Source organism: Chenopodium quinoa, unplaced genomic scaffold (genome assembly GCF_001683475.1).
Source record: "Chenopodium quinoa cultivar QQ74 unplaced genomic scaffold, ASM168347v1, whole genome shotgun sequence".
NCBI lineage: Eukaryota > Viridiplantae > Streptophyta > Magnoliopsida > Caryophyllales > Amaranthaceae > Chenopodium > Chenopodium quinoa.
Window position 1 is genome coordinate 846646 of NW_018742656.1, and position 13459 is coordinate 860104.

Here is a 13459-nt window from a genome sequence, read left to right on the forward strand (position 1 = left end):
AATTTCATTAGATTATTTGTGATTCGTTTTTGCTAGGCTTATTTCGTTGCTTCGGCTATTTTCTCTTGTGTTTTTGATACTCTTTCTCTAGTTTTCTTGTTGCATGCCCACACAAAGCTCAGGTTCGGAAGATCTAGTACCTTTTGATTTTGAAATCGAAGCAACCGCAAGAAGACGGGCAGGTAGAAGAAGAAGGAGAAATCAAACCAGTAGAAACATGGTAGACCAACCAACGAAATCCCTTCTGGAGTACGGTATTCCTGATACGACTACCGGAATCCTTTCTAGCATCGTAAGACCACCTGTGACGGCTCAGCACTTCGAGCTCAAGCCGCAATTCATCCAGTTCATCTCCAATGATTCATTTGCAGGGCTATCACATGATTGCCCAGTAAGTCATATTGATAGCTTTTTGGAGAAATGTGATACCATGAAGATGAATGGTGTTACAGACGATGCTCTTAGACTTCGCCTTTTTCCTTTTTCATTACGGGATAGGGCGAAGGAATGGCTGAGAGATGAAGGTTCTGGCTCATTTGACACATGGGACAAATTGGTGAAGGCTTTCCTAGTCAAGTTCTTGGGACAGGAAAAGACTGCAAAGGTTGAGAAACGAGTTATCCACTTTCAGGCAGTCAGATGATGAGTCCCTATATGACACATGGAGGAGATTCAAGCGTTTGCAGAGACAATGCCCTCACCATGGTATTCCTGAATGGATGTTGATCCAAACTTTCTACAATGGCCTAACTCATGAGTTCCGAATCTACATTGACGCTGCATCTAGGGGCTCTCTCTTGACAAAGAACCCCACTGAAGCAAAGGAGCTTATAGAGAAGATGGCAGCCAACGATAATTATCATCCAGGAGGCCGAAACACTGTGGAAAAAGGGAGGTAAACTTGATGTTGATGCCTTAACTATGCTAACCAGTTCTGTGCAGGCACTAACAAGCAGGTTTGATAAGTTCCAAGCTGGAACCTCTACTAGCCCACAGGAGTTGTGTCAATTGTGTAATGTGCAGGGTCATATTGCACCAGATTGCCCGCAGATTTCGCAGAATACAGAGGAGATGTCAATCGAGCAGGCCAATGCTTTCTACTCCTCTAACCCCAAAAGGCCCTATGACCCCTATTCCAACACCTATAATGAAGGATGGAAACACCATCCTAACTTTTCATACAATAATACCCAAGCACAGCAAAATCCACCTCAACCCAACAACTACAACCAACCACCACCCGGTTTCCAACAAAGACCACCCAGCACCCAACAACCAATGCAACCACAACCTCAGAAATCTAGCCTTGAGGTGACGTTAGAGAGATTTATAACCGCAACAAATAGTGCCATCCAACACCAAAATAGCTCTATCCAACAGTTGCAGGCCCAGAGTAAACTCATGAAAAACCAGATAAGCCAACTTGCCAATCAAGTTAGCCAATCTTTAAAGATTCCAGGAACTTTTCCGGGCCAGACAGAACAACCTCAAAAAGGCCAAATGAATGTTGTTACCCTGAGGAGTGGAAAGCAATTGGAAGATCCTCTACCAAGGAGCCATCAAAGGAGGTCATTGAAGAAGCAGGTGCAAGTGAGAAGGAAGTTGACAACTCTAAGGTCGAGGATGAATCAAAGGAAGCACCACCAAATCCACTTGCTCCGTATGTGCCCAAGGTTCCTTTTCCTCAAAGGTTAGCCCAAGCTAAACTTGAGAAAAAGTTCAGTAAGTTTCTTGATATTCTTAAAAAGCTTCATATTAATATTCCATTTTTAGATGCCATATCTGAGATGCCTTCTTATGCAAAATTCTTAAAAGATATGCTACCTAACAAGAAAAAGTTAGAAGATAATACTACAGTTGCTTTGAATGCAGAGTGCAGTGCTATTTTGCAGAACACTCTCCCTAAGAAATTAGGAGATCCAGGTAGCTATTCGATTCCAGTGAAGCTTGGAGATATCGAAATTAACAGGGCATTGTGTGATCTAGGTGCAAGTGTAAGCCTCATGCCACTGTCCATATGCAAGAAGCTGCAAATGCGTGAGCTCAAACCCACACGCATATCCCTGCAACTTGCAGACAGGTCAGTGAAGTTTCCTTTGGGTGTACTTGAGGATGTACCTCTTCGCGTAGGTAAGTTTTTCATACCCTGTGATTTTGTTGTGATGGAGATGGATGAAAATGTGAATGTTCCAATTATACTTGGTAGACCTTTCTTAGCTACTGCAGGTGCAATTATTGATATGAAGAAAGGTAAGATTACTTTTGAAGTAGGTGATGAGAAATTGGAATACTCACTTTTGAATGTCATGGGTGCTCCTTCTATGGGAGACACTATTTGTCAGGTTGATGTGCTTGATGAGCTGCAGAATGAGCAACTTCCCTTGAATCAGAATGATGATGCTCTTGAACAAGTGCTATTAGGGAAGGAAGATGATGATGGAAATTGGGAGTCAAGAGAGTATGTCAGGCTGTTTGAAGAAGCAAAGGCCGATCTGAACATGAATCCAATCAGAGAGACATTGAGTGTAATGAGTATTGGGGAGAGTTCTAAGCCTCCCGAGGTAGAGTTGAAACCCCTCCCCTCTAACTTAAAGTATGCATATCTTGGTCCAAACAATTCATATCCTGTTATTGTTAATGCTGAACTCAAGGACACAGAATTGGAGCAATTGCTCAATGTTCTGAAAACATATAAAAGTGTTATTGGGTACACTATTGATGATATCAAGGGTATTAATCCTTCTTTTTGTATGCATAAGATCATTCTTGAAAACGATCATGCCTCTTCTGTAGAACCTCAGAGAAGACTTAATCCAAATATGATGGAGGTAGTGAAAAAAGAGGTTCTGAAATTGCTTGCTACAGGAATAATCTACCCTATCTCTGATAATAAGTGGGTTAGCCCTGTACAAGTAGTACCAAAGAAGGGAGGTATGACCGTTGTCAAAAATGACAAGGGTGAGCCAGTCGCCACTAGGACTGTTACAGGGTGGCGAATGTGTATAGATTATAGAAAATTGAATAAAGCCACCCTGAAAGATCATTTTCCCCTACCCTTTATTGATCAAATGCTTGAAAGGTTGGCAAAGAATTCCTTTTTCTGTTACTTGGATGGATATTCTGGTTTCTTTCAAATTCCCATCCGTCCCTGTGACCAGGAAAAGACTACTGTCACATGTCCATATGGCACCTTTGCATATCGCAGGATGCCATTTGGACTATGTAATGCCCCTGCCACTTTTCAGAGATGTATGATGGCAAAATTCTCAAGACTCATAGAAAACTCTATGGAAGTCTTTATGGATGACTTCTCCGTCTATGGAACAACCTTCGATGTATGCCTTGCAAATTTGAAGAAGGTGCTCCAAAGATGTAAAGAGGTCAATTTAATCTTAAACTGGGAAAAATGCCATTTTATGGTACAACAAGGTATTGTTTTAGGCCATGTTGTATCCAATAAGGGTATTGAAGTAGACAGAGCTAAAATAGAGGTCATAGACCGCTTACCACCACCAAACTCTGTAAAAGGAGTTCAAAGTTTCCTTGGACATGCAGGTTTTTATCGTCGTTTTATCAAGGATTTTTCGAAAATTGCTCGACCTCTAACTGAGCTCTTGGCCAAGGATGTACCTTTTTTTTTTTCTGATGCTTGTCTTAAGGCTTTTAACAGGTTAAAGGAAGCCTTGATATCTGCTCCTGTCATGCAAACCCCAGATTGGAGTCTGCCGTTCGAAATCATGTGCGATGCTAGTGATTATGCGGTAGGAGCCGTGTTGGGGCAAAGGAAGGAGAAGAAGCTTCATGCAATATACTATGCTAGCAAAACTTTGAGTTCTGCTCAAATGAATTATGCCACGACAGAAAAAGAAATGCTAGCAGTAATATATGCAATTGACAAGTTTCACTCTTATTTGGTAGGTTCTAAGGTCATCATTCATACAGATCATGCAGCATTGAGATACTTGATGACCAAAACCCATGCCAAGCCTAGGTTGATTCGATGGATTCTTCAACTACAGGATTATGACATCGAAATCAAGGATACCAAGGGAACGGAGAATGTTGTTGCAGACCATCTTTCCCGTCTTATCCTTGACCCTGAGAATGGAGATGAAGTTCCTTTTGATGATTCTTTTCCTGCAGAGCACTTATTAGTTTTATTACAGACTGAATCACCTTGGTTTGCTGACTTGGCTAATTTCCTCTCTACAGGTACAATGCCTCATGGCTACTCCTCTCAACAGAGGAAGAAATTCCTTTCTGAGGCAAGGATATATTTCTAGGATGATCCGTTCCTGTACAAACAATGCGCAGATTCTATGATTCGAAGATGCATTCCAGAAATTGAGGTAAATTATATAATTTCTCATTGCCATGACTTACCTTGTGGTGGACATGCAGGCCCCTCGAAGACAATTGCAAAGATCTTGCAATGCGGATTTTATTGGCCTACTATGTTCAAGGATACATATGCCTATGTCACGGCTTGCGATAGATGTCAACGGACGGGCACAATTTCTAAGAAGAACGAGATGCCACTTAACAACATACTCGAGGTCGAGTTGTTTGATGTGTGGGGGATAGATTTCATGGGTCCGTTTCCCTCTTCCTATGGCAACAATTATATCTTGCTAGCCGTTGATTATGTCTCAAAGTGGGTGGAAGCAATTGCTACTCCAACCAACGATGCTCGTGTGGTAAGTAAGTTTTTCAAGAAAGTTATTTTCCCTCGTTTTGGTTTACCACGTGTGTTGATTAGTGACAGGGGAACACATTTTCTGGAGCATCGATTTGAGGCGATGTTGAAGAAATATGGAGTGCAACATAAGCTTGGAATTGGCTACCACCCACAGACTAGTGGCCAAGTTGAAGTGTCAAATTGAGAGATCAAGTCCATCATCGAAAAAACTGTTGCACGAACAAGAAAGGACTGGTCTGTCAAGCTAGATGATGCACTTTGGGCGTACCGAACGGCCTTCAAAACGCCAATCGGAACAACCCCATATAGGCTTGTCTATGGAAAAGCGTGCCATCTTCCCGTCGAGCTAGAACACCGAGCATTCTGGGCCATAAAAAGCTTGAATTTTGATGCCAAAGCAGCGGAAGAGAATAAATTGTTACAACTTAATGAATTAGATGAGCTTCGTCTCGAAGCCTATGAGAATTCGAGGTTGTATAAAGAGAAAACAAAAAGGTGGCATGACAAAAACCTTGTGAGAAGAGAGTTCAAAGAAGGGGATCAAGTCCTTCTTTTCAACTCTAGGTTGAGACTATTCCCAGGTAAGCTTCGGTCTAGGTGGTCGGGGCCATTCAAGATCAGAAAAGTTTTCCCCTACGGCATTATCGAGTTGGAGAACACAAGAGGGGAACCCTTCAAGGTCAATGGACAGAGAGTGAAGCATTTCCGAGTCGTTGATCCCATCGGTGAGGGGGTGGACATCACACTCTCATCCCCATCACAAAACTCTTGAGAATTATTATGGTCAAGCTAAAGACCTTAAAAACAAGCGCTTTTCGGGAGGCAACCCATTTTTCTTTTAATTCCCCCCGTTTTTCAATTAATTTCTCTTATTTTTTTTATGAAGTTTTGTGTGTGTCTTTTATCTTCAGAGAATATCAGCATATAGGAAAAGTGGGACGCCGATAAAGTTTAGCAAAAGTGGAAGAATAAGGTTTTCACTCTCCGCCCGATCAGACCGGGCAGTGTCCGCCCGATCGGGCGCGAGAGATGAGATTGGAAGAAAGAAGGGCGAAGCAGGGATTACTCTCCGCCCGACCAGACCGGGCAAGATAAGCCCGATCGGGCGCGAGAGCATCTGTTGGTTCGGCTACATTGGCTGCGTACTCTACCCCCCACGCCCGATCAGGCCGGGCAGTGAGTGCCCGATCGGGCACAGGAGGTTAAGGCCTCACCAAATTTTCTAAAAAAAAAAAAAAAAAAAAGGGGTTTTGCCCGATCAGATCGGGCTATGCCAGCCCGATCGGGCACGAGTACTTCAGGAATAAGCAGCAGCAGCAGAACATGAGAAACCTTTTACGCCCGATCAGACCGGGTAGCACCCGCCCGATCGGGCGCGAAGATTAACCTGCGAAATCCAGCCATCAAAACCCGATTTTCCCCTTTCTTTTCTCATTCCTTCTTTCATCTTCAACCCTCTTCCACTCTTTCTCTCTCTAAAAACCCCCAAATTCCAACACCTTAACTCCTCACTTCTACAAAAACCACCATAAATCCCCACTAAAAACACAAAATTCCTTCATCCTTCATCTTCCTCATCCATTCCTAACATCCACAACAACCTTTACCACTAAAAATTCCACCTTCTCAGAAACTCTAGAGAGAGAAAGCTCCAAGTTCATCATCCATGACACCCTTCTTTACAAGGAAACGGAGTAGGGCGGCTCAAGCACAACCGCAACTAGATTTGGAGATCATTCCGGAATATCCTAACATCCACTTCGTCGCCGAGTTCCCAAACCAGAAAACGAGGTTGCTTGAACTTCGACACCGTAAGGTAATTCCTACTCGGTTTATAGACCGAGCCTTGCTCTCTAGGTTAGGTATTGACAATGAATGCCGTACATTATTTGCTAAACTTGGCATGACTCAGTTATTTAATATGATTCACTACACATTTGAAGACATTACTTTAGAATTTCTTAGCTCATTTGATGTAGTGAAAGGTAGGGATGGCCTAGTGACGCATGTAGTGTACAGATTGTTGAACAGGTCACACCGTCTCACTCTAGACGGTTTTGGTAGAAAATTCGGACTCCCTTCAACAGGTTTAACTGTACAACCCGACAGTTTCACATCAGGGGAATTATGGTTGGCTATGACAGGGGAAAACATTGACTCAATGCAACATGCCCGAGCCAACAAAATACACCAACCAGTTCTTAGGTTTTGGACTAGGTCTTCAGGATGGACCATTTTTGGTAGGATAGAGCCGAACAACGTTAGAGTAGATGAGGTGGCTATTCTAGGTAGCTACCTTAGGCTAGGGGACGAGGGACAGGGATTTAAGATGAACATTGCCCACTTCTTTGCCCTTCACCTTAGGAAACAGGGGGCAACTTTCACGGCCCTCAAACCCAATGGCGATCGGACTAACATTCCGATTGTTTTAGGAGGCCAAGTCACCCATCTTGCGGTTAAGGAGGGCTTTATAGAAGCCCAAAACCGCCCAGTACCAGGACCTATCACCCTAGACCAGCAATACCTCACCACCACCGGCTGGTTGTCGGTGGAATACGGTAGCTATAGGTGGCTTTTAGATAGGAGTACTAGGCGGTCCATATCCTTGCCTTCCCTTGAGCTTACCAGGATTCAGCCTTTCCAGCCCTCCTACCTACTCCACGCCCCTGGCGATGGCCCTCCTCCCGCTGCACCCACTAGGACATACCATAGGAGAGAGCGTGCCAGCCAGCCTTCTACCTCCACTGATGCACCACCTCCCCCTACCGGTCATGAGGCTATCATAGCCGGAATACAGGACCTTAGGCTAGGCCAGGAGCAGATTAGGCTAGAGCAGCAGTCCTTAGCCGGCCGAGTCCAGACTTTAGAGATTGACATACGTCAATCTATGCTTCCTGTATATGATTTTTTCTGCAGGCAGGGTCATATCCCGAGGGATGCTACCCATCCCTCGTGGTATACCTATCCTAGTATTATTGACATTGCAGGTAGCAGTGGAGCAGCCGGAGGAGGAGGAGATGACGATGGTGGAGATGATGGAGATGACGATGGTGGAAATGATGGTGATGACGATGGAGATGACGATGATGGTGATGGGACTGAGATCGAGTTCGAGTGAGGACTCCGACATCTCCTACTTCCCACTTGCTGCAATGAGGACATTGCCAAGTGCAGCTTGGGGAAGTTATTTGTACATAGTAGCCCTGGTATGTTCTCTGAGCTTTTCTTATTGCTTTTATTTGCTTTATTTGCTTTAATATGTTAGTTTAATTGCTCAAAATATTTCAAAAAAAAAAATTAAATTAAAAAAAATATATACGAAGAGAATCATGATAATTAATAGCCATTGAACTGCTTCCCTGTGCCCCTATCCTAAATAATAAAAAGGTTTTGATTTAATGTTGATTGACGACTTGCATTGTAGTCCGAAAGATCATGATTTGACCTTGAATTTGTTGATCCCTAGTAGGAGTCAAGGTTATTTAACTATGTATGATTCAGGAGCTTGACTGTGTTAACTGTGCGGCTTGAGCCTTATATATTCATTCTTGTGTGTGTTTAGTTCCTGGTGTAGCATTGATCTTAGTTTTGACTTTAGACTCTTAGTAGTGTGTCGTAATGCATTGCACGTGCACATTTAAATGACGAAGGCCATGTTCATTAGGTAGCCTCCAGACAAAATTAGAACATCAGTTCCCTTCTTGCTTACCCATGTTGTAGCTTGACTATATTTTTCATAAACTCCACAAAAATTACCCCTTGGCCCCAATTTGATTACTTTTCCCAAGTCTAGCTTGGGGGAGCTATTTTATGCGGTATTTTTGCGTGATTCTGTTTCAAGTTGCAATTGATGCGAAAATATTGAAAAGAAAAGGAAGAAGAAGAGCAAAAGTGAGAAAAGGAGGTTTGATTGAACTACTTGAAAAAAAAAAGTAACATTTCTTGAAAAAGAAAGAGAGAAATAAAGAAAAGAAAGAAAAATATTTGGAAAAAGTTTCAAATGAAAAATTTGTTGGATTGAAAAAAAAAATAAAAAATAAAAAAATAAAAAAAATAAAGAAATGAAGCAAACAAGTAAAACAAGGTTGAAGAGTTGAGAATGTAGGTGGATGAGATGATAGTTGTGTTTTCATTGTAATTGGGTTTGTGTTTTCATTGATCGAAGTTGATGAATCGAGGTGTGACTCATCGCATTTGATAGTTCCCCCCCGGTTAGACTATTATAGCTCTCTTTCCCCAAATTATTGTCCGACCCATTCTTATTCCCGACCTACGTTACTAGCTTCACAAAGTCCTTCTGATCTTCGTGCATATCATTGCGTTCATGTGAATTGAGTCTTTTGTCAAAATGCTGGAGTGTATGTTGCATTTCAAGTCGACATTGACTAGGTTGAGCGTTATTATAACCCTCTAAACACGCGAGTGTTGTGAGATGGGGGGATTTCATTGTTGGTGGGGATGGTGAGAGATCGAGCTCATTTTTAGCTCGCCACATAAAAAGTGTGTTGAGTGACCACCGATGTGAGATACTCTAGTCTTCGATTCTTGAATTATAAATGGTTGGTCTCATTTGACGATTAATTAGGTGGATCGACGGTTTGAGTAATTTGATTGGTTGATTAGGATGCATGCTCGTTTGATTTCGATTTTGAATCCTTGTTTGATTTTGCATTATGGGGTGAAGCATGTTGTTTGGTTGTTGATGGTTGTTGATTATTGTTGATTGTCTTGCTTGAGGACAAGCAAGAGTTTAGCTTGGGGGAATTTGATATACACGTTTTATACATATATCTTCCCAACTTTTCATTACGTTTTTGCATGGTTTTGGGCTCTTTCGAGCCATTTCCCGCTAACAATCTCCTCTCTAGTGTGTTCGGTGTATTTTTATAAGTTTTACAGGAATTTGGAGTTTTCCGGACAATTCGGACATGTTTAGAGCAATTTGGAGATGTTAGTGGACGAGGACGTATAAGCAAGCTAAACAACGAACCAAGACTAAGGAGAAAGGAGGAAGAAAAGCAGCAATTATAGCTGTGCCTGACCGGGTTAGGCATGCCCGGTCAGATCGGGCGCAATAGAGGAATTCAGGCTAATGGCAGTCAAAGCAATCATCTGAATTTGGCAATCTGTGCCACGCGCCCGATCGGGCAACCCATGCCCGGCCAGACCGGGCGCATGGTAGAAGAAGCTTGACATTGCTACGAAGCTCAAGAGAAGGCAGCAGGATGATTTTGGTCTCGCGCCCGATCGGGCTCAACCTGCCCGGTTTGACCGGGCGAAGAAGAACTCCAGCGGAAGCAATTTTAGCAACTTTAATCCTAAGTGCCCGATCGGGCAGGCACAGCCCGGTTGGACCGGGCACAGTTATGCGACACTCCGTATTATTATTTTCTTATTTTTAGGTTATTAAGGGTATAAATACCCCTTGTAATCTTCATTAGAAAGAAGTTTTAGTTTTCCATTATTACTCTTTCTCTCTCTAGAATTCTAATTTATCATTTTGAAGCAATTTTAATTCCTTGCACAAGATTTGAGCATTGTTCTTCAACAATTTAATTCCTTTCAATTGAAGAATCCTTGGTATTCACTTCTACTTCATCCTCTTTCAATTATAATTGCTTTTCAATTATGTTTTCCATATTTATGATTGTTATTGTTTCTTTCAATATGTGTGAGTAGATTTTCTATTCCAAGATCTAGGGTAGCCCAATTATGATTGATGCATGAATTAAAACTTTAAATTCTCTAATGACTTTTACAATTGCTATGCTAATTTGATTGTGATTATGCCAATACTAGGTTAGACATAATCTTAGTACTGTGATTATTCCATTGTTTCTATCACAACGAGAGTTGGATTTAAACGGATTTGAGTAGATCAATTTAGGGTTTGATTTTCAACATGAGAATAGTTGGGTTGATGATTGGGAAGTGAGATTAATGTGTTTAATGTCTCTAATATGCATGATACCATGAGAATAGGCTTGATTGTATGTTAGGGAAGCCATTGATACTCGAGAGAGGTCCTTGGTATTGATTAGGGTTTACTTTTCCCCGTTCAATTGGAATTGTATGTTAGGGGTAGAAATATAATTGCATCATTCGTAATTGTGGTGATACTTGATCTTGGATGTTTTAATTATTTGATTTCTTCATATTCTTTAGTTTATTTTTGAATTTTCCATACAATAGTTCTTTAGTTAATCGATCATTGTTGAATTCTGCTTAGTAATTACTTAAGTCTAAATAGTTATTGGTGAACCATAGTCTCTTGGGATTCGACCCTTACTTGCCAGTCTACATAGTAGTGGTTAGTTAGGTTATTTTTGCTAGGTACGCGACAAGCCTATCAGATCACCAAAGAATGACTCCAAGGTGGTGATGAAGATGTTTAAAAAGATCATATTCCCAAGATTTGGCATTCCACGGGTTGTGATAAGTGATGGAGGGTCTCATTTTGCTTATTGAACATTCAAGGGTTTATTGGCTAAGTACGGAGTTCACCATAAGCTGGGTTTGTCCTATCATCCTCAGACAAGCGGCCAAACGGAGGTTTCAAATAGAGAAATCAAGCTCATTCTTGAGAAGACCGTGGGTAGAAGTAAGAAGGATTGGGCGGCAAATCTTGATGATGCCTTATGGGCATACCGTACGGCTTTTAAGACTCCCATTGGGACCACTCCTTACAAGTTGGTCTATGGGAAGTCTTGCCATTTGCCCGTAGAATTGGAGCACAAGGCTCAATGGGCAATCAAAGCCTTGAATTTTGACCTCAAAAGTGCCGGAGAGAAGAGAACTCTAGATGATGCGTGCATCAATGTGAACGATGAGCATGTTGAAGAATTATTCCAAGAAAGTCAAGAAAGCATGAATCTATACTTGGAAGCTTCTTCAATAGGTCAAACTTACTATCGGGGGCATCAAGACAAAGCCACGCTTTGTATGGTGGCGTTCTTGGGAGTTCTTGAAGCTTCTTGATAGTTCTTTAAGGTTTCTTTAAAAGCTTTCTTAGGTTTTTGCTTACAAGTTTTTACCTTTCACTTGAAAGGGTTTTTCTTGTTTTAAGCACTTAGGATTTCTAATTGCATTAGGAATTGTTTTAGTCTAGTAGGCGTCAATAATAGCTTGGAGTGCAAGCTTGAGTTAGGATAAAATAGGCAAGTTTTATCTTAAGAGTAGTTAGAGTTTAAGTAGGATTAAATAACTAAATCAAAGTTATCTAAACTTGATTAAGTTATGCAATCCGTGGGTTTTTGTTAGGGGATTAGAATTCTAATTCAAGTGGGATTAGGATAATTGATTGAGTTTATAAATATAGGGTTGTAATCTTCGAATAATATACAAGTTTAATCATACATTCATAATAATATTTCTTATTGCTTTTGTTTAAGTTGGATTACTTAAATTCTTGATTGGTGGATTCCAATTTGCTGTTTTGTTTGTTTTAGTTAAAACAATCACCTAGGTTGATTAATTAGGTGGATTCTTGATTAATTAATCTAAGTTTCTTGCTTAATTCTTGGTGAATTTTCTGTATAGAATTAGGTTAGATTCATATCTTTGTGAGGCTTAGTTTTCGGACTAAAAATCACATCATCTTGGTATCAGAGCACAGTTTCGGTAGAATTTAAACTGGTGACGTTAGGCTTGGAATTTTTGGCTGAAATTTTGTGGCAAGATTCAGAAAACGTAGATCAACATTGTGTCAAAATTTCGTGTCAATTGGACGCGTAACGAAGTCTGTGCAACCTCAAACTTTTGAGAGTGTTACACAAAGTTGCGATCTGGAGAACGGTTCTTATTTGCTTCAAGAATCAATCAAGATTCAATCTTTTAATCAAGATTTTGCATAAACTAAACCTGGTTTGTGTAGGAGCAATGAGTGACGAAGAAATCCCAGGGATTCCAAGGGGTTTGAACCTTGATCAAGCGCATAACTTGCGGAGGGATCGTCAAATAGAGCGATTGTCACAACAATTGCAAGAAGTATTGGCTAGGCTTGACGAACGTGACAAAACTTCATCTTCAAGGAAGAACAAATCAGTTGCAATTTCTAGTTCAAGTGAAGACGAATATGAAAGGAGAAAAGCAAGTAGATCACGCCATAAAGATTCATCTTCGAGTGATGAACCTAGAAGGCATAGACGGAAGAACAAGGCCAAAGATGATGACCGAAATATAAGGTTAGATTTTCCGGAATTCAATGGTAGTATGCTAGACCCCGAAAAATATTTTGAGTGGGTTAGAAGAGCCGAAACACTCTTTGATTACAAGGAGTATGATGAACGAAAGAGGTGCAAACTTGCTGAATTAAAACTCACAGGTTATGCGAGTTTATGGTATGATAATCTCAAGAAAAAGAGACGCAAGGAGGGACGATCCAAGATCACTACTTGGACACAATTGCAGAAATATATGAAGCGTCAATTTGTGCCCCATGAGTACGTGCAAGAAGTGTATCTCAAGATGCAGACTTTTAAGCAAGGAAATCAATCCGTGGAGGCTTATTTGTGTGAGTTTGAGAAACTATGTTTATTGTGTGATTTAGAAGAAATTCTAGGGCACAAAATAGCACGTTTTATTGCAGGTTTGAACGAAAATGTTCAAGAGAAGATTGAATTGCACGAATACTATTCGTTTGAAGAAGTATGCAAGGCGGCCATTAAGGTTGAAAGACAATTCAAGGCCAAGAAGACCTCAAGTGTGAAACCGTTCACACGCACGTTCACAAAGGCTAGTGACAAGCCTACCTTTGATAGG

At 41.2% G+C, this 13459-nt stretch overlaps 1 protein-coding gene across 1 annotated transcript; it reads left to right on the forward strand.

Annotated features, from left to right (window-relative positions):
• The first annotated feature begins 217 nt into the window (after nt 1–217).
• LOC110722265 lies at nt 218–4883 on the forward strand. The gene is made up of 5 exons (XM_021901540.1): nt 218–634; nt 943–1316; nt 1460–2707; nt 3206–4212; nt 4402–4883. The coding sequence occupies exons 1-5, from the start codon at nt 218–220 to the stop codon at nt 4881–4883; spliced, it is 3528 nt and encodes a 1175-aa protein (XP_021757232.1).
• Nucleotides 4884–13459: the final 8576 nt, after the last annotated feature.